General features: G+C 44.4%; 2 protein-coding genes across 7 annotated transcripts in view; one reads left to right on the top strand and one right to left on the bottom strand.

Moving 5' to 3' along the window:
* Window positions 1-10,389, top strand: part of B4GALT4 (beta-1,4-galactosyltransferase 4) — a 103,319-nt gene extending 92,930 nt beyond the window's left edge. For all 3 annotated transcript variants that reach the window (XM_073309012.1, XM_073309031.1, XM_073309023.1), the window contains one exon: window positions 12-10,389. The gene's annotated coding sequence lies outside the window, so the exon portion shown is untranslated. The remainder of the gene's footprint in view (window positions 1-11) is intronic.
* On the bottom strand, window positions 745-19,614 carry LOC140896890 (beta-1,4-galactosyltransferase 3-like). 4 transcript variants are annotated; one of them, XM_073309002.1, is made up of 7 exons: window positions 19,600-19,614; window positions 18,266-18,759; window positions 10,153-10,388; window positions 8,272-8,462; window positions 6,971-7,093; window positions 3,082-3,186; window positions 745-1,547 (listed from the first exon to the last, which is right to left on the bottom strand). In XM_073309002.1, exons 2-7 carry the CDS (start codon window positions 18,501-18,503, stop codon window positions 1,385-1,387), a joined length of 1,056 nt encoding a protein of 351 aa, XP_073165103.1. In that variant the 5' UTR covers window positions 18,504-18,759; window positions 19,600-19,614; the 3' UTR covers window positions 745-1,384. The 4 variants fall into 4 exon arrangements, with proteins under 4 accessions (XP_073165103.1, XP_073165078.1, XP_073165087.1 ...); XM_073308977.1 differs by lacking the exon at window positions 19,600-19,614 and adding an exon at window positions 19,389-19,587 and having other exon boundaries at window positions 18,266-18,457; XM_073308986.1 differs by lacking the exon at window positions 19,600-19,614 and adding an exon at window positions 19,438-19,524.
* Window positions 19,615-20,812: the final 1,198 nt, after the last annotated feature.

Genomic DNA, 20,812 nt, shown 5'->3' with positions numbered 1-20,812 from the left:
CTTTTAACTAGGTTGTTAGCCCAAGATTAGTTACTAAAGTATTAAGAAGTGGCACGTGTTGCAGAACTAGATGAGAATTCACACACTCACTGGAGAAAAGTGTCCATACCACAAAAGTGACAGGTTCCCCCTTTATTGCAGTTTCAGAGCTAGGCCAAGGACTGAACTGGCTGTGGAGACTGAACTCCCCACTTATTCAGATTTCTTCAGGGCAGCGTTTAGGTGGTGGCAGGAATTTAGCAAGGCCTGCATTGTACTTCTGAATGGATGAGAACTTCAGGCTCCCGCTGTCCAGCTCTCAAGGCAGTGCTGCTGCCAACAGCAGCACAGAAGTAAGGTTAGCAGTTCTGCAACTTCCCCTTCCATAACCTTGCGACCTCCCCACAACTCCTTTATGGGTCAGGACCCTTACAATTACAACACCATGAAACTTCAGATGTATATAGCTGAAATCATGAAATTTACCATTTGAAAAATCCTATAACTCTGAAAATGACCAAAATAGACTGTGAATATGGTAGAGCCCTACCAATTCCTGCAGCTGAGGGGAGACTAGTAGTGTTCTAAGTGAATAGATTTATAATTCGATCAGCGCTGGCAGGCACAAAAAATGCAGGAGGCCCAAACCCAGGTTCCTGCTCTAACGATGACTAGACAAAACTTTCTGCTATACCAAGCCGCTAGACTTCCTGTGGAGAAGCTCCCGTACACAGCAAATGGTCACATAAAACAGGAACCATAAGATGGCTGTTAACTTTCAAAATTTTTATTTAAACTTCCTGAAGAATATTTACAAATGTAACAGTTGGAAAGGGAAATATTTAACACTAATGGAAAAAAAAATCTTATTTCAAGAAAGATTGCAACTAGAGAATCTCTTTTCCAGGGAGACGGGACTGAGGTTGCTTTCAGACAAAACACAGAACATGTCCTCAGTGGGTTTAATCCCAATTACCATTTTAAAACAGTAAGCAGTAGGATATGCAGAGGTTATGTAGCTGGCATTCAACTAACTATCCAGCTAATGGGTCATGCTGATTTAAGAGTACACAGCTTAGAGTGGAGTTGTCTGGTGATGAAGGATGTACTCCTCAAGGCTGCAATGGAAGGGGGTGGGGGGGTGTGTGTGTGTGGGGAGGCTGGCTCAGTAGCATCACATTTTACAGCGCTTAAGGGATTCTCTACAATAAATTGAATCCAGTCTATTAGTGGTCATGCCTCATTCCTGAAGACTTTTCTTCTAACCCTCACATGTTTGGAGAAAAGGTGAAGTGCACAGCAGGAAACAATTCCTCAATCTTCGTAGACCTCTGATTCCTGATTAACTATAGGCTGGCACCTCGTGTGTTGCACAACTTTCAGGTGCTATACCAATGCTCAAGCTCTATGCTTTGTTTTTCTCCTCTGGAGGCAGCGTGGGAGCATTCCCAATGTCCACAGTGATGTTGGTATAAAGAAGGTGCTTCTTTCTTGAAAGGAGTTTGAACTCTACAGAATTCATTCCATCATCCTTCCATGTTTTTCTGGTGTTGTGCAGTGGAGCAGGCCTAAAGGGAGGAGAGTACCTGTAGTTAGATATTCCCATCTTTGTCCAGTCAGTTACAATACAACTCTTGAAAAATACACAACACACTCTGTTTGTGAATATGATTAAGTGGCTTAATCAGAGAGAAGAGAGGCACTGTTGGGTAACACTTGAAGTAAGATGTAGACAGGCAGATAGGGAAGCTGTTCCAGGTGGCAGCAGCTTTACAGGTAAAGTCTGTTCCACCAAAAGACCTCAGATTGTTCCTTCGCACAAAGGAAACCTGTTCTAGACAAGCAGAAAGAGCAGAGAGTGGAGCAGGGACATACTGTGAGGTGCAGGAGACTGGAGTAATTGTGTGGTGTTTATGAACGAGGACCGTTTGGAACTGCAGCCTGAAATGAATGGGGAGGACCAGTGGCATGTGAGAGTATAAGGATGATGTGGCCATGCCGATCTGTAGGTCTGAAAAGGCAGTGGCAGCACCATACTGCACATGTTGGAACATGGAGAGATGGGGCTTGAGGAGGCAAAGGTGGCAATGAGGATTTCAGAGGCAGAATGGAGATGCAGGTGGCTGTATGTCGATTTGCGAACATGTGAGAGAAGCTGTTAAAGAGCTTAGTCTTAAGGATGAGGCAAGTGGGAGGGCTGAGATGCCAATGTAGACAGCCTCCACCCCAGCATAAACACCTTCCTCCAGCTCTTGGTATGTAAGTAGGTTCTTGGGGATTTAAGTTAAAGATAAAGGTTCACCTTACCCATGTCTTCTGAATTCAGCGCTCCGATTTCACATTTTCACTGGGTCTGCATACAGCTTAGTGTTTGTCTACTGCTAGCATAATACTTTGTTACATAAAATCTTAAGACTTATTTTGTCTGAGATGTACATAAAAATCTTGAGAGGAGGGAAAACATAAGAGAACAAGCTTCAAGGCTGATTCTTAATGTTTCCAAGATACCTTGAGGTAACTAATGTGGAAGTTGTCTTGTTTCTTCATCTGAATATTTTAACAAACTATTACTGTAGTGTCTGGAGCCCTAATCATGGGCCAGGACCCCACCATGCTAGGCTGTGTACAAAACTCTTGCTAGCAACTGCCAATCAAAAGAATGAGCTTACTACTAAGGACTTCAAACAATGTGATGAAGTAGTATTAAAGCATCTACACTTTAAAAATATAACCACTGAAAGAAAGTAAGGTTCAGTTGTAATTGGCTTTTGACCAGACAATATTGCTGATATCACAAATGTTCTTTTATCCATGAGTCCAGAGGCTGCCAGCAGGACTGCAGAAATTTAAAAGTTGTAATCAAAACAAATCAAGCAAATGCTTCCACCCAGTGAATTTCCCAAACTCTGTGCTGAACAAAGTCAGAGACAGTTTCTTTAAATAGCATTTAAAAGCAGGATAGTGATAGGCACAGTCCAAGGAGCTGCTTTCTGCCCTGCATGAGGAGGAAGTTGCTAGCACTCAGTCAGCAAGCTCTTCAGACCAGGGATGGCCACACTGGAATTTGGACAAATGAGGACAGGGCCCTCCTACAATAGTTACCTTCTTAGGTGCTCTTCACTCCCTGTGTGTTGCTCAAGATCCACCATTTTGTAGCGTCCAAGATGAATAGGGGTCCTGACTATTTTCATTCCTGCTAACTGAATCCTTTAAAATGAAGACAGAGCAAAAGCTAGGTTTATATACAAGAATATGAAACTTTTTTGGGGGGGAGGGATAGCTCAGTGGTTTGAGCATTGGCCTGCTAAACCCATGGTTGTGAGTTCAGTACTTGAGGGGGTGGTCCTGCTTTGAGCAGGGGGTTGGACTAGATGACCTCCTGAGGTCCCTTCCAACCCTGATATTCTATGAATACCAGCTCTAGGCTACACAACGTACAGAGATGTTTCCTGGCAGAAACGCAACCGAAGCAAAACATACAACAGGGCTGAAAAGACAGTACTTCAAATTCAAGAAAAGGAAGTAAGATTATGGTACTCAGTGGTACCTCCTGAATTAGGCATAATGCACCACTGACTTAATGGACACCACTCATGGAGACTGTGATGGGAACACTTATTTTACTTAGAAGTAGTGTGGTACATAAATGTGAGCAGGCCAGCAGCAGTGCATTATGCTACCATTCAGATGACCTAGGGCAGTAGAGTTCCAGAGGCTGTATCAACTGCTGTGTCTGAATGCCCAGCCTAGGGAACTTTACAAAAAATTATTCCTAGTGCTACTACCACTTGTAGTGAATCACTGCCAGTTTTGGATAGATCTCAAGTGCAGAAAAGGCTCCAATAGCCAGACCCGTTGCTCCTACCATGTTTGTTTAATTTGCTGAAGATTTAGGCAGTTTAGTTTGGCAAATTAACATCTTTGAAACTTCTTTTTATTCAATTTCTTTCATTAAAAGTTTCATTTTAGAGATAGTGCTAGAGGTAGATAGCAGCAAGCTGCACTGCAATAGTCCTGCTCCCAGGCCCTTGGGAAAGGCCAGAGTGCCAACAATATTTAAATTTAGTCTAGAATTATCAAAAGATAAACCCAGAAATGGTATTAATTCATTAAGGGAGTATGTCTTAGCATTTGGTAAAGTACCATTACCTCAACCTGGGCTGTAGCAAAAAAGTTTGTATGTCTGCATTAAAAAAAACAAACCATACATTAATTACACTGCACATTCAAACAGAAAAATGGACAACTGCAAAAAAGCTGAGCTAACTTTGCTGTTGAACTCTAGTCTGGCGTTGCAAGACTAATTGTAGTAATGCAACTTTAAATACAAAAAGCTATGTTAATGCAACAATGAAAAACCCACAAAATTAGCATAAAACACCCCAAAACACGGTCTGTGCTTAATGTTAATACTTAAATGGTTTCTGTTCAGATATTGAAGCTCATTTCTCATAGGAGGTGAACGAGGAGGATACTAGTGCCTGAGATTAAGGTTCAAACACAACTAGCTGATGCTGTTGAACCCAAGTTTGCTTCATCTGTACTGACTGCAAAACTGGTCAGCACTGATTGGCCAACCTGGCTCTTCAGTTGTGTTTAATATAACAAAGCTTTAGAGAGAAGACAAGGCCAGCAAGCATTCATGCCATATTTCCAGTTTTATTTTTGCTGTTCTACAGCATAGGTGCTCAGTCCTTTCTAAAACTCAGCTCTCTTTTAGGGGTCTCAAGCTGGTCACTCAAAAATTGAGGCACCACAAATCACTACAAACTTTTGTAAACACATGCCTGTACGTTGGTGAACAAAGAATCATTATTAGCCTCCACCACTAATTGCAATGTGCCCCTCAAGTGGATGTGGTTATCAATTTGTAGTACATAATTCTCACAAGAGATTTACTTTCCTTCAAGGAAGGTATGCTTTGGGGTCTACTCAAGCGAACAGTGCCCCTGGAACAGATTTTTTTTTTTTTTAAATAAAGGAATACAAGGAAGGGCACCCTAATGCACAGGACTCTGGTATGGCACGTCTCACCACTGGCACCCCACTTGAGACCCACGTTAAGAGCTGAAATAGTGCAGAAAGCATTGGAGTGGGTCTTCTGTTTGTTTTTAGAAATTCAAGATGCACTATACCCTGATATTCCAATCATCAAATAGTACTTTCATTTAATTTTAAAAGTAATTATGTTCCTATAATAAGATTTCTCTGATCAAAGGAATTAACTTTTAAACACCTAACTTTCCACTCTCAGGAGCACAATGCTTGGGAAGACTCCCACAGTCCCTGAAGAGAATGTTCCACTGAAAATTACATAACCTGTCACACCGCGTAAGAGCGGGAAATAAATGTATGATTTTTACTGCCAGCTGAGTAGTATAACCTCCCCAACAGTTTGCCTCAATGTCCGCTACTAGAGCTGTACCACTGGTGAATTACAGCTACAATGTTTGCTAGAGTAGACAAGGCCAAGGGGTCTTTATTCTGTACTCTACAGAGCTGCACTGGGCACAGCAGCTGGAATTAAACGCTCTATATTCACACCCATAGCACGTCACCTTCCTAGCAACAAAACATCACATTTTGCCAACACTGACTCATAGGTATTTAAGGCTCTATGATACGTCACTATGTGTCTGACAGTTTAAAGATAGTAACGTAAGGAATCCAGATTCCTAGCTCCCCAAATACTGTGTACTTACTGAAACAGTCTTTCAGGTGGTAAATGCCATGTCCTGAATCCCCTCCTATTTTTAAATCTAAAGCTTCCCTAAAATCCCCTAGCTAACTTCTAGGTTTTCTACCTTGTCAGCCTAGTATTCTCTCCTATGGAATGATTAATTTTGGTGAGAGTCAACTATCAGTCACTAGTGGTTTATACAGCTCTTGGAAGAACTCCAGAGACAGCACAGGGGTATTCAATGCAACATTATCTAGCTCCTGAAGTCCAAGCTATCTGAAGAAAGCTTCTAATTTTGTTTAAAGTATCACTTTTGTACAGTAGGAAGTTAGATCTAACATGCCCTGACCATCAATTCTGAATTTAATGTCTCCAGAACTGAACTCTGGAAAGATGTTGATACACTGGAGAAGATTCAGAGAAGAGCCACCAGAATCGTTAAAACATTACAAAACATGCCTTACAGTGATAGGCTCAAAGAGCTCAATCTATTGATAGTTTAGCTTTAAGGGGGGGGGACTTCATTACAGTCTGTAAGTATCTCCATGGGGAACAAATATTTAACAGACTCTTCAATCTAGCAGAGAAAGTATAACTGTCTAGTTTCAACTTCCAGGCACTGGATTAATCTGGACTGGAAATAAGGTGTAAATTGTTAATGATGAGTGTAATTAACAATTGGACAATTTACTAAGGGCTGTGGTGGAGTCTACATCACTGACAATTTTTAAATCAAGATTGAATGTTTTTCTAACAGATATGGTCTAGGACAGGTGTTCTCAACTTTTTTCTTTCTGAGCCTCCCCCCGAACATGCTATAAAATACTCCACAGCCCACCTGTGCCACAAAAAATGTTTTTCTACATATCCAGTAGATTAAAAGCCAGGGCCAGCATTAGGGGGATAAAAAGCAGGGCAATTGCCCAAGGCCCCATGCCACAGGGGGCTCCTCAAATCTAAGCTGGCTTCATCCCCATGTGTCAGGGTTCAGACTTCATCCCCAGGGAGTGGGGCATGGGCTTCGGCTTTTTTCCCTAGGCCTCAGTGACTAGCGCCAGCCCTGCTCTCTGGTTTATTTCTGGTTGAGAACCACTGGTCTAGGAATTATTTTGGGGGAGTTCTGTGGCTTGTATTAAGTAGGAGGTCAGACTAGGTGATCATAATGGCCCCTTCTGGCCTTGGAATCTATGAATCATAGCACTATATAAAATTAAAATTGTCCAGAACCTATTAGCTCATGGAGACCATGCAATATGTTGTTACTTTTATATTTAGTTCTATTTTAAATGGCCCAGTTCTATCCGTTAGTACCTTGCAGCAATGTCATCATCTTCACCACGACTGCCCCAGTAGGTGTTTGGAAACCCATTTATCTTCATGTAATGCTCTGGAGTCAAAGCAGACACACCTCCAAAAAAGGACCAATATGGCAAACTGGAGAAGAGAAGAACAAATTGTCAAAATGGAGAGTTTGTCACTTTACAAACTGTCTTACACTGCAGTGATGAGTCACATGCATCTTGGTCTCAGCTTATTGTACTTATATTGCACAAGAAGCTGGATGATAGTTCTTTCATATTTATGTGGCAAGTATTGAACTAGAAAGATAACCTGTAGAAAGTTTTAGTCACTGAATAAGTGGGATATTAAGACTTCAGTACGGAAGATCAGACTGGTAAATTCAGCTGAGATTCCTTCTAACCAGCAAAATTCAGAGATTAACTGTTCTGCAATGGACAGGCATTTTTTCCCCCACTGTGAGGGAAATACCGTACTCTGCTCACAGAAGAAGGAAAGAAAATAATTAGCCATCCATCACAGGAAGATGAGTTTCAGTTTGCTTTGAATAGCTGCTGAAGGCAAAAAAAAAAAAAAAAAAAAAAAAAAAAGGGTGGGGGCTCATAAAGGACTGGGTTTGCCCTGGTATGTCATAAAATGATCCATGATATTACATAGCTGCAGAGGAGGGAAGCCATAGTTGTTTAAAGTGATGTAGATTATGATTTCGTCAACATCTCAGTGTTCAGATTCCTACTCAGCAGCAGTACCATGTCACATTTACAACAAGGAGTCCAGTGGCACCTTAAAGACTAACAGATTTATTTGGGTATAAGTTTTTTCATGGATAAAAAACCCCCACTTCTTCAGATGCATGGAGTGAGAATTACAGATACAGGCATAAATATACTGGCACATGAAGAGAAGGGAGTTACCTTACAAGGGTGGATGAGGAGGTGTCAACACCAAGAGAGGGAAAATTGCTTTTCTAGTGAGCCAGCCACTCCCAGTCCCTATGCAAGCCCAAATTAATGGTGTTAAGTTTGCAAGTGAGCGAAAAGCATGTCATATTTGTGCTCTGTTCTGCTTAATGCTCTCCATCCTTCATCTAGGGGAAGGATCTGTCTTTCCGTTTTAATATGGGTGCATGGGGAGAGCGGCAGGAATCATTTGACTAGCTAATCTGACACATCCCTTCCTGCAACAGCCGCCCAGGTGGGAAAACACTGAAGTAACATCCTTCAGTGTCCAGTCCTAGGCTATACTATATGTTCCATGAAAAGGAACTGCTTATAAGATCATCAAAAGCATCCATCCCAAAAGCAGACCCTTACCTGTACTGGAATTTGTCTATGGCACTGGCAATGTGTTTGGGGTAGTATTCATCACAGACATAGAGGTTATAATCATTTTCAGGAATGAGGTCCACATCATGCAGGAGCAGACAATCCCAGTCCTCATCCTTCATGGCTTCCCGGACACCAACGTTAAGGAGCTTTGCTCGGTTAAAAGTAGCATTCCCAGCCTGGAAAAGAAAACGTACAGTTTACTCACCAACTCCTGGAATGGCTTCAAGGGTCTAAGGCTGCTCACACTGAAGTCAATGACAAAACTCCCATGGATTTCAATTTGAGTGAGACTGGAACCAAGTGATGCTGGGAAAAGCTTTCAGAAGTCCCTTAAATGCTTTTAAAAATCTGACCTACTGCCTTAGCAACTCTATGAACTTTGGGAAGTTGGAAGTCTTTTGCCCATGGGCATAAAGAGAAAAGGGATTCTAATCTCTGTAGCAGACTAAATGTAGATCTTCAACTATACTTCCCTGCACACAGAGATTATTGCCCTCATCCCTCTTTAGAAAGAAGCCAAAAATCAGAACACATATGCTAGTTACATACAATTGAAAGATACTCCCTAACTAGCCATCAGTTTTCACCACTAGTTAATTTCCCCTCTCTGGGGATCCTTCACAACACCAGAACTCATCAGTAACACCAACTGTTTGGCCTACGTAGGTGTGACCCAGAGCAGGATCAAATCCGAGTTTGTATCTCACTCTTGTCTAGGCAGACAGTAAAGATATCCGATTTCACTCTGGCACCTCCTTCTGACTGACTCAGAAGCAGCTCCAATGAACTTGAGAAGCGCCATATTCAGTCCTCTTTCGCAGGAAAGATTATCACCCTTTAAATTTCTCCCTCCAAAAAACAAACATGGAACAGTATCTAGTGCTAAGATACAATAAGTGCTTTAGAGATACAAAGAGAGTGGGTTAATTATGTGCCATTGTACGTTCATATTCACAAACTCCATATTTCTCATGGTGGGGGAAAATTGTGTCTCCACTTTTCATTTACAGCCAAACCACTCCTTAACTCAGAGGTGGACAAACTACGGCCTGGGGCCCGCATCCAGTGCTTCAGATGTTTTAATCCGGCCCTCAAGCTCCCACTGGGGAGGAGGGTCCAGGGCTTACCCCGCTCCAGCGAGGGAGCAGGGTGGGGGGCTTTCCCTGCTCTGCGCGTGCTGTGACTCCGTGCGGCCCCCAGAAGCAGCAGCAGCAGCAGCATGTCCCCCCTCCAGCTCTTACATGTATGGGCAGCCAGGGGGCTCCGCCTGCTGCCCCAAGCAACACCCCCCCAGCTCCCATTAGCTGGGAACCAAGGCCATTGGCTGGGAACCAAGGCCAATGGGAGCTGCAGGGACAGTGCCTGCGGATGGGGCAGGGCGCAGAGCTGCTTGGCCGTGCCTCCGCGTAGGAGCCGGAGCATGGACATGCTGCTGCTTCCAGGAGCTGCTTGAGGTAAGCACTGCCCAGAGCCTGCACCTCTGATCCCCTCCCACGCCCCAACCCCCTGCCCCAGCCCTGATCCCTCTCCCACCCTCTTGGTACCAGCCCAGAGCACCCTCCTGCATGCCCAACCCCTCATACCCAGCCCCACCCCAGAGCCCACACCTCCAGACGGAGCCCTCACCTCCCCCCCTCCCAATCCCCTGCCTCAGCCTGGAGCCCCCTCCCACACCCTGAACTCATTTCTGGCCCCACTCCAGAGCCCTCACCCCCTCCCGCACCCCAACCCCCAATTTCATGAGCATTCATGGCCTGCCATACAATTTCCATACCCAGATGTGGCCCTCAGGCCACAAAGTTTGCCCACCCCTGCCTTAACTGGAAATCTCAGCAGCAGTGATAGACACACATGGTTTTGATTTACCTGGTGAATCAAGTAGATGCTGTAGTGAAGCTGTTGGCGCTGCAGGAAGGGATGTAGATAATAGAGAAGGTGTCGTAGGTGCTTCTCCTGGTTCTTGTGTGGTACAATGATGGCTGATTTGTAGCGAGCCAGGCAGTGAGGAGGGCTATAGCAGCCTCCAAACCGAACAAAGGGATTTTTTTTTATTATCCTTCTTTCACTGAGGAATGCATTGAAGGTGATGGTTAATGGACCAACTGTAAGAACGAGGGAAGGGGGGGGGGGGGAGAGAAAAGTGAAAATTTGGTGGATTTGAACAGTGATTTGGTTCAACCTCAAATTCATCAGAATAAAACCTTATACTTCTACTGCTGGAAACACTTGAGCTATACCCAACAGGGAGCAGTATACTGGGCATCTATCACATTACGGTTTGGAATCCACAAGGGAGGCCTTTCAGTGGGCTGATCCACAGTCCTGTTCTTTCGACATTTGCTGTTCTTCACTCACATTAGAAGAGAAGACCCAGACTCCTGTGAAGTACCTTGTGTAAGCAGACCACAAGGGAGTCTCGACAAAAGGCAAGATATTTATCATTGCAGGATGGTTGTTTCTCCAACTACTCTTCTACAATCATATCTGCCTTCTTTACTACCTTTTCCCATTTATTGATCAATGCCTCATTTCAGGCAAGGGCTCAAGGACAAAGTGGTCTGGAGGAATTGTAGTGACTACAAAGAAACTATTTTGGAGAAAACAGAACTTAAAGGGAGCAGGGGCACTTTCTCTCACGGCAGCCCATGCCACCCAAAGATAAGTTCCCCTTCTATTCTAAGGGCAATCTGATATTTAGTAGTAGGTGGAATATTTCCTCCTTTCAGAGTTCACAGCCAGCTCTCAGTCCATTCTGTTGTGAGAATGGGCTTTGCCACCTTTTTAGTGTCAGGAAATCAGACCATTGCTACTTTACAAATAGAATCATAGACTTTAAGGTCAGAAGGGACCATTATGATCATCTAGTCTGACCTCCTGCACAACGTAGGTCACGGAATCTCACCCACCAACTCCTGTAACAAACCCCTAACTTATGTCTGAGCTACTGAAGTCCTCAAATCGTGGTTTAAAGACTTCAAGGTGCAGAGAATCCTCCAGCAAGTGACCCATGCCCCACGCTGCAGAGGAAGGTGAAAAATACAAAGGCTTTGTAAAGATTCATAAATTCAGCCTCACAATACACCTGTTTGCTACAGCAGGACAGTATGAGCTCCAATGATTTTGGTGGCTTCTTCTCCCGCCCGCCCCCGATGAAACCCAAAGCTTTCCTACTTATTTAAAAATCAAGGAACCAGATATCTAACTAATGGAGAACTAGGAGTACTTGTGGCACCTTAGAGACTAAAAGGTGCCACAAGCGCTCCTCGTTCTTTTTGCGGATACAGACTAACACAGCTACCACTCTGAAACCTAATGGAGAACTCTGATTTTTGATTCTGTTACCAAGAATTTTCCTAACCAACTGCTGCCATGTTTGCTTAATTGCAACAAACAGAATGGCTGTTCTTCAGGTAACTATGCTATGGAGGAACAGCTCGAGATCATACCTACCATGGCTAGGTGATTACTATGATTGTATTAGCTGCTTCTATGGAACTCTCAGCTTCTGTCTTTAAAAACAAAACACTTCATTCCATTATTGTTTTTAATCTGTACATTTCTATTATACTGTTTTTATATTTAAAACAAAAAAAGTTAAAGTAACTGTTTTCATATGTAAGTACTAACTATTGCTCCAGTGTCAGTTGGCATTTGTCTAAGCGATACTAACAAAATGTGTCTATATTCAGATTCAGTTGCATTTATGGGAGTCACAACAACAAAGGGTATGAGGTTTTTTTTTTGTTTGTTTGTTTTTTTTTTAAAAAGAGATGGTGTTTTTTTCAGTATAATCAGGGCCCTGCATACTGCAGGACTAAATTCAGTAGCGCCAATCTGTAAATTCCACAACAGCAACTCCTGCTTTCTAAAAATCAACCTTAATTTATTCTACTGACGTGCAGTATTCTTACATTTTTGTTCTTCCACCCCCACGGCTCATAGATGAATTTTGGAAGCATTTTCCAACCATGATTATTTTAGAGAATAAAGTTGTTTGTCATGCTTTCCTGGCCATGTGGCTCTTCAGTTCCTATAATGTTGTTCAAGCAACCTAGCTCAGAACCTGCTTCTTTCCCTGGCACACATGGGGAGAAAAGAAAGGAAGCCTGTAAGCTGCATCTATGGCTCGTATCCCTAAGCACTTCTGGCTCCCCCACACTCCCTGGCTGCAAGCTGGACTTCAGGTCTGGGTCCCTAACCCCTGCCTCCTAGCTCCATGGAACAGCATAGGGAGCAAGCACTGTAATGCAACGAACTCCCTCTTGTGGGGAAAGTAAAGGCAGCTGCATACGGTTCTCTGCAGAGCAGGTAGACAGAAAAATCATTGTGGTCCAACAGGAGCAAAACCAACAAATTTCAGGGCAGAAGTACTGAAAAAATGCCATAGTCCACAGTTAAAATGAATGGATTAGTTCACACCTTTCAGAGCTATTATTTCAGCTCTCTGAACACTTGTGCAGACAGCACTTCATCAATTTACATTTTCAAAGTTCTCTCTACAACCATGAGTGCTATAAACAATATTTTATTTTTCAATCAACATTCAGATTCTGGAGCACAATTCCATGGTAAAGGATGAATTCCATAGCAAACTCTGCTGCCACAGAAGACAGGGCGCTGAGCACAGTGCACTCTTGTACCATAGAAGGAAGTAAGACGCTCTTGCCCTGCCCACTATCATTCATTCGCTCTCAGACGACACTATTTACATAAAGACCATGCTTCCAACCTGTGCTCCCTTGACCACCACTGGCTGACAGAATGTAACAAAGGCAAGCAGCGAGGAGTTCAGGTAGGAGATCCTCTCTTGAATCACATTACTTATGAAATGATTTGCAGAACAAACAGGTTAGAGTACTACTGAATCAAAATCTATAAAGTGTTATGGCCCCAAAGCTTCCTGAGCCTTTGCTCTGTATCTAACATTACATGGAAAAGAATCTTTTAACCATGTTTAGAGACGTATAATGGTCAACCAGAACAGGAAGCTTCTAGCTGTGTCAAGGTTCCTCCCCCACTCTGAACTCTAGGGTACAGATGTGGGGACCCGCATGAAAAACCTCCTAAGCTTATCTTTACCAGCTTAGGTCAAAACTTCCCCCAAGGTACAAAATATTCCACCCGTTGTCCTTGGACTGGCCGCTACCACCACCAAACTAATACTGGTTACTGGGGAAGAGCTGTTTGGACGCGTCTTTCCCCCCAAAATACTTCCCAAAACCTTCCACCTTACTTCCTGGACAAGGTTTGGTAAAAAGCCTCACCAATTTGCCTAGGTGACTACAGACCCAGACCCTTGGATCTTAAGAACAATGAACAATCCTCCCAACACTTGCACCCCCCTTTTCCTGGGAAATGTTGGATAAAAAGCCTCACCAATTTGCATAGGTGACCACAGACCCAAACCCTTGGATCTGAGAACAATGAAAAAGCATTCAGTTTTCTTACAAGAAGACTTTTAATAAAAATAGAAGTAAATAGAAATAAAGAAATCCCCCCTGTAAAATCAGGATGGTAGATATCTTACAGGGTAATTAGATTCAAAAACATAGAGAACCCCTCTAGGCAAAACCTTAAGTTACAAAAAAGATACACAGACAGAAATAGTTATTCTATTCAGCACAATTCTTTTCTCAGCCATTTAAAGAAATCATAATCTAACACATACCTAGCTAGATTACTTACTAAAAGTTCTAAGACTCCATTCCTGGTCTATCCCCGACAAAGACCAGCATATAGACAGACACACAGACCCTTTGTTTCTCTCCCTCCTCCCAGCTTTTGAAAGTATCTTGTCTCCTCATTGGTCATTTTGGTCAGGTGCCAGCGAGGTTACCTTTAGCTTCTTAACCCTTTACAGGTGAGAGGAGCTTTCCCCTGGCCAGGAGGGATTTCAAAGGGGTTTACCCTTCCCTTTATATTTATGACAAGCTGCATATATAAAAACCAGAGCCCCCCAGCCCATCCCTTTAGCTCATCAGCACCACTGCAGGACATATTCTCAGCCTGCTTTACTTATTAGGCAATGCGTTCAAACTGAGAGGTTTTTGCTGGATTTGGCTGAATCGAATTCATTTCGAGGGAAATGTGAGACCTTTCAGACCTCGAGTGTGCACACCTTAGGATCAGATGACCTTACAACGGTCCTCTTGGTACACATTTAATCTGGTGTAAGTGGATGCAACACCATTGACTTCAACAGAAGTTTTGCCATCAGCAAGATCTGCATGATTCAACCTGTCAAAGGGGAACTTAAACAATTAGATGTAAGCACTACCCTGAATGGAAATAGCTTGTCCTCATGGGGAAATTTATTGATAGAACTATACTAGTATGACTATACCACTATAGGTTTCAGAGTAACAGGCATGTTAGACAAGTACTCCTTTTCTTTATACCACTATAGTTATACTGGTATAACTCCCTGTGTGGACACCCTGAATCCAAAGTAATAGTGTCCACATGTGCAGTTACATCAGCATACTGTAGGGTGACCACCTGTCCTGAATTGGGCAGGACAGTCCCGAAATGCAGAGTTCAAGTCCTGGTGTGAATGACTCCAGGACAGCATGTGTCTTGGATTTACTGCGGCGTCACTCCACGGCTGCCCAAGATTCCGGGGTGGCGCCAACCTCTTCCTTGTGTGTGCGCGCGCGTGCGGGGTGGGGTGGGGGGGATGACACACAACACGACACGACCAAGGTGGGCCTTCATCCCCCCTCGCCCCCCCAGCAGCCAGAGCCGGGCAGTAGTAAGAACCTTTCAGGGAGCCTGGGCTGTTGTGGGTAGCTCCTGACCCTCTACCTGTTCAGGACGGGGTGCCTGAGACCACAGCGGACCAAGCTCCCTGGGTGGCTCTTACTACTTCCCGGCTCTAGCTTGGCCTGGGCCACGGCGGTGGGCAGGGCTCCTGCATGTGTCCCACTTTTGCCTTTTGAAAAGGTGGTCACTCTAGTGCACTGGTATATCACCAGTTATGTCACTGTACTGGTACAATTATTCTGGTATAGTTCTGCCAGTACATTTCCCCATATAGACAAGCCCACATTGTTTAGATGAGGGAATAAGAAGCGGTAAAGGAGCATTAGCTAAAGCACCAAATCCTAATGATGGAGAATGGGCCGAATCCAGAAGTGTGTCCAAGCTAGGTCTCTCAACTGCAGCTAAAGGCTTAACCCCAATTCATAGAAATGCCCTTGCCTATTTTTTCCCCTTTAAATACAAAACAAAAGTACGAACCCTAATAGAAAAGTATCAGTTTGACACAACTGCAGGGACCACTCACTAGTACCATAGCAGATGGTCATGCTCCCAAGAAGGCTATGACAGATGGGAGTAAGGAGGAGGGACTATTTTCAAAGACATTGGACCAAGTCTGCTCCTGGTATAAACCCATTTAATTCAGCAGGTACATGAGGGAGGAAATTTGACCGATCAAGTTTTCCAGAGCTAAATCTAATCATACAAATCTAATCTAATATTACAAGCAAGGTGCAAAAACACAGGACTTTGAAGTTAAATGATAAATAGATGGATTCAGTTTGACTGGGCTCAAGTTGAGCATACAACTGCAGGTTAGACAAAAAAAAAAAAAGAAATAGCAGGCATCGGACTTTTGCTTAGACAATCTTCAAGATGGAAATAAAGTTACTTGTTCCGTATAGTAATGAAGACACTGAACATTTACCACACACATAAATAGAGAAAGGGCTACACTTCATAGAAGGCCTAATCCAAAGCCCATGGGTATGGGAGTCTTTCCATTGACCTCAGAGGGATTTGGATCAGGCCCAAAGTGACCTATTACCAGTCTCTAACTTGGAGCTTCAAGAATTACATTTGAAGTCTTATTTAATGGAGACTATGAAATAAGTATTGGAAGGACAGATATTCTATTCCATATATGATGTTTTTAATTTCAATGGGACTCTTGAGAGAGGTTTTTATTAATAAATAATTTGTGTATCTATTTTAGTTCTAAGGAGGAGAGTAAATGCCTTTTACAGTAGCATACATTTAAAAGAGTTCATTTGGATGAGGTTTGAACACAATAGATCATGAGTATCTGGAGAAACAAATTTCTTTTTATGCACTAAAAAAGTGTTATTGTTTAGAAAGTTAGTAAACTAAAGCAGAATCTTATTTCACACACTGCAGCTGTTCTAACACCACACCAGGTTGCTTCCTGCAGCATGCATTTGAAACAACATTATAATTCTAGTTTCCTCAAGAGGTTTCCATAAATGCTAATTACTCTAGAGTATTTAATCTATTTAAACTCCTTCTTTAATTTGCTCTCATTTTGGTAGCTCCATAGAAAACATTATTCTCTGATGGCTGAAAGGCAAGTTGTACAGTGCTCACCGTTTGTTTGGAGGTTAAAGATAAAGTAAAGCCTCCTATTTAAACAAAGCCTTTTAAGAGAGGAGGATTTTTGTTAGGGTTTGCTGAAAGTGAGTGCAAGCGTCCATTCGCTAGTCTACAACTTGGCTCATAGCGACTTAAAATTTTTACTATCTATCCAGGCCCCCTTAAGTGAATCAGTGAGCTCTAGTCCGCTCTACACCTCAAGAAATAATAACTGACATCTGTGCCAGTAGGCTAACGGACAATTATTTCAATGGCCACGAGGAGAGTTGTTCACAGAAGTGGCTGTTTCCAAGAGAGGATTGAGGCATACAAGCAATACAACACGAGTGAGAAACCATGCACATTGTCACTGAGATTAAATGAAATAAACACAGGCAGTGTGGTGGCAGAGGGAGAAACAAAGGATGATCAAATATTGTTATAACCCCTGTAGAGCTAGTTTAAATGCCCAGCCAGATGAGTAAATCCATGTTTTCTAACTAAACCAGGCAACTGTTCATGACAGCGGTGTTGTGCCCACACATTAAACAGAACACAATTATGTGTGAAGCAACGTTGTGTGTCCCCTCTTGCCATGCTGCCTGATCGCATTTGCGTCACTACATCTCAGAATATCTGGGCAGCTATCATCTCATGCCTCAGCAGTGGCTATTGTACATGAAAGACGTACACAGATTATGGCATTTGCAGCACGGGGGCAATAGACTGCGGTGCCCTACCACACAGAGCTGGGAGGACTGGCTAAACTGGTTACACAAGCAGTTAGGAAATGTAAAAACGTTTCCAGATTGGAACATGTGATGTAGCTGAATGAGTGCTACCAACAGTGAAACAAGCAGTTTATTTTTTAAAACCAGTGTCATCTAGCCTGTCTCAGAGTTCTACCTGATTGGATGCAGGTAATTTTGCAATCAGGCAGAAGTCTGAGAAAGGCTAGATGACACTGGAAAATATTGCATAGCACCCAATCTACACTATAGCTTGTACTGCAGCAGTTACAGTGCTACCTACTCCACTGCTGGAAAACTTTCAGAATTTCCTTGTGTACACAAAGGTCCTCTCCAAACAGCAAAACAACAGCATTACAAACTGGCAATAAGAATATGGGCCAGTCAAGGCCTCTAGGAATGTAAAACACTTAGCTGCCATGGTTACTGTGTTTTGTTAGTCTCTAAGGTGACACAAGTCCTCCTTTTCTTTTTGCGAATACAGACTAACATGGCTGCTACTCTGAAACCTGTGTATTAACTATGTTATGTGTTGACAAAAAAAACAAAACCACCCACACACCACCTATTTAGCGTATACGACGTAACCAGCTAGAGCTGGTTACAAGCACACTGTGAAGTTTAGCATAAACAGGGCCTAAGCATACACTGAACAAAACCATCTGCACTGTTTGATAGCACCTGACACAGTCAAGACTCAGTAAAATTTCCAGTATCTAGATTTAGGATGAAAGGGAGAGATTAATTTACCCCCAGAGTGGAAATGTTAGTAGAAGCTTCAAACACTATAGTAAATTATTGACAAATACGTTTCACTTTTGTAAAGTGAAAAGTGTTATTACACTGATGCACTAGTTCAGACACTAGCAGTTTATACATACCAAATATCGGTGACTGGGCTGTGCAATATGGCATAGTTTCTTCATTAGGAGCTCGGGTGAACAAGCTGAGGTTTGTATACACATCCTGTGTTTTTGAGTAATCCCAGGGCTGAGGTGCATCTAAAAATCCCCGAAACACACTTGATGCTCCACCTCGGTACAAAATCAGGATAAATATGGCTTGAAATACAGCTAGAAAGAGCAGAAAACAAGGATTTTCAACACGAGACAGGGACATGGTTTTAGGCCATCCACTGGAACTAGTCTTGCTGAGAGTTTAATTATCTAGAACAACTTCACATTTTAACTTCAGGGCTACATTTGTTTAAGTAAGAATGCTTGTCCTCTCCAAAGGGCTCAGCAAAACAATTAACGTCTTTTGACTGCAGCGCATATTTCAAGCATGGTTTCGGTTATGTGCAGTGCAAACTGCTAAACTTTAGCGATCTTCTGTGCATCCCTCTTCATTCTTCGTCAACATTCAATCTGCACAGCTAATAAAGAGAAAAGACAACTTGCTACAGTAATTCCACCACAGGATGTCTGCCAGTTTCCCTACTAATTACCACGGACAGTCAACTTCTGGTATACTAGGGCCAGGCCGGGTCTGCCTTCCCATCAGTAGCCCGCTCCCTGCCACGGCAGAAAACCAAACACGGGGTGAGCCCCCTTTGCGGGCGAGAGCTGGCTGGTGGCAGCCAGGCCGCACAGACCCGGAGCGAGCCGCGCCTTAAGGCGAGGGGAGTTCGGGCTCGTCCCCACGCCGGGCGGCTCCCTGTGTGGACGCTCCGATCCCGCCATAGCGCGGCCGGGTTTCACTCCGGATCCAACTCCAGGAGAACGCGGCGCGCTGACGCCCGAATCGGAGCGTCTACACAGTCAGCAGCTGCGTGAGGAGACGACTCCAGTCAGAGGCGGGCGGGGGGGAGGAGAGTCCAGGGCGGATACACCCCCCATGCGGGGGGGGGGGGGGGTGTCGGAGCGGCCTGCGGGGCCTTAGGGCAGCCCTAGCGGCTGCTTCCCGAGCCCCCCGGCGCTGGGTTACGGGAGGGGCCGCAGCGACCACCCCCCTCGCCAGCGGCGGGAGCTGGTACGGGAAGGGCCGTCGCCTGTCTCCCCTCACCGCCAGAGCGAACCCAGGAGTCCGGGCGGCACCGCAGAAAGCCCCTCACCTGCCCGAAGAGGCAGCACGCGCCCCCGCTAAACTGCCAGCGCCGCCGCTCGCCGCGCTGGCCACGCCCCCTTCCCGGGCCGCGCCCACTCCCCGTAAAACCGCCCCCCGGTCTCGCTCCTGTAATTTGCATAAAATAGACCCGATCCGCGCCGCCTCATACTCGATGCGAGACCACAACGCCCAGCCTGCAAGGCGGCTCTTCAGGGACTACAGCTCCCAGCATGCAACGCGAGCGAGGGATTAAAATTCCCCAGTGTAGGTAGAAGACCCCCCCTGCCCCTTGCACTCAGATAGAACAGTGCATGCTGGGATGGGGGCGGTGGTCTTTAGGGGGTAACCCTCCAGATTGAAAGGGGTAACCACATGTGGTTATAGATGTGGGGCCCGCGGGCTGACTATGTATATCAGGCCCCATCACGGCCTGTGCTAAACCCATGACACTGGGACGGGCCCATCCCAGGCTGAAAGGCACCGAGAAACACTTATACAGAATTCGCAAAAAGAACAGGAGGACCTGTGGCACCTTAGAGACTAACCAATTTATTTGAGCATGAGCTTTCGTGCGCTACAGCCCACTTAAATAAATTGGTTAGTCTCTAAGGTGCCACAGGTCCTCCTGTTCTTTTTGCGAATACCGACTAACACGGCTGTTACTCTGCAACCTGTCATTATACAGAATTGCCAGCTAGTGTGCTATTATGATGGAGCCCTTCACTAGGCCCTCCCACCCCGGAGAGGGCTGGGGGGGGGAATGGGCACAACGAGACATGAGCACCAGGCTGGATGGTCTAATCCTGCTGTGAGTAGGTGGTATAACAACACCCGAGCCGTCACAAGAATGCCATGCCTGAGCATTCAAAATCAAGAGTCAGGCCTCCAAAAATCATGAGCCTGGTTGAACCGAGGTGCTGGAACAATTTTTATAGTGGAGATGCTGATGGATACAATGGAAATCATGTATTTGGTGTTTGTTGTTAGTACTTCAAGCCAGCAGGTGTGTGACAGCACCCACAGCACTCCTACTTTCAGTACCACTGGACTGAACATAAAATAAGGTTTAGATTTCATTTTATTTATCTTCTGGTTTTGGAGCCTTTAGTGTGCACTAGCTTCCTGTTTTCAAGCTTATCTCTGTGATCATAAGGGCTAAAAACTTACTGGGGGAAAAAAAGAAAAGAAAGCTGGGAGGCTCATGTAATCACATGATTCCCACAGCTAGAGTGTAGTGGGGCAGTTACCCACTCCAGGGGAAAAAGCTAGGCTGATTGGGGAAGCAGCCACAGCTGGGGCCACGCCCCAATCAGGCCACACCTGGCCCTGTTATAAGGGCTTAGGGCGGAGCTGGGGTAGAGTCTCTCTCTAGGTGTAAAGAG

This window comes from Lepidochelys kempii, chromosome 1 (genome assembly GCF_965140265.1).
Source record: "Lepidochelys kempii isolate rLepKem1 chromosome 1, rLepKem1.hap2, whole genome shotgun sequence".
In the NCBI taxonomy this organism is placed as follows: Eukaryota; Metazoa; Chordata; order Testudines; family Cheloniidae; genus Lepidochelys; species Lepidochelys kempii.
This window is presented reverse-complemented; position numbering and strand designations above follow the sequence as displayed.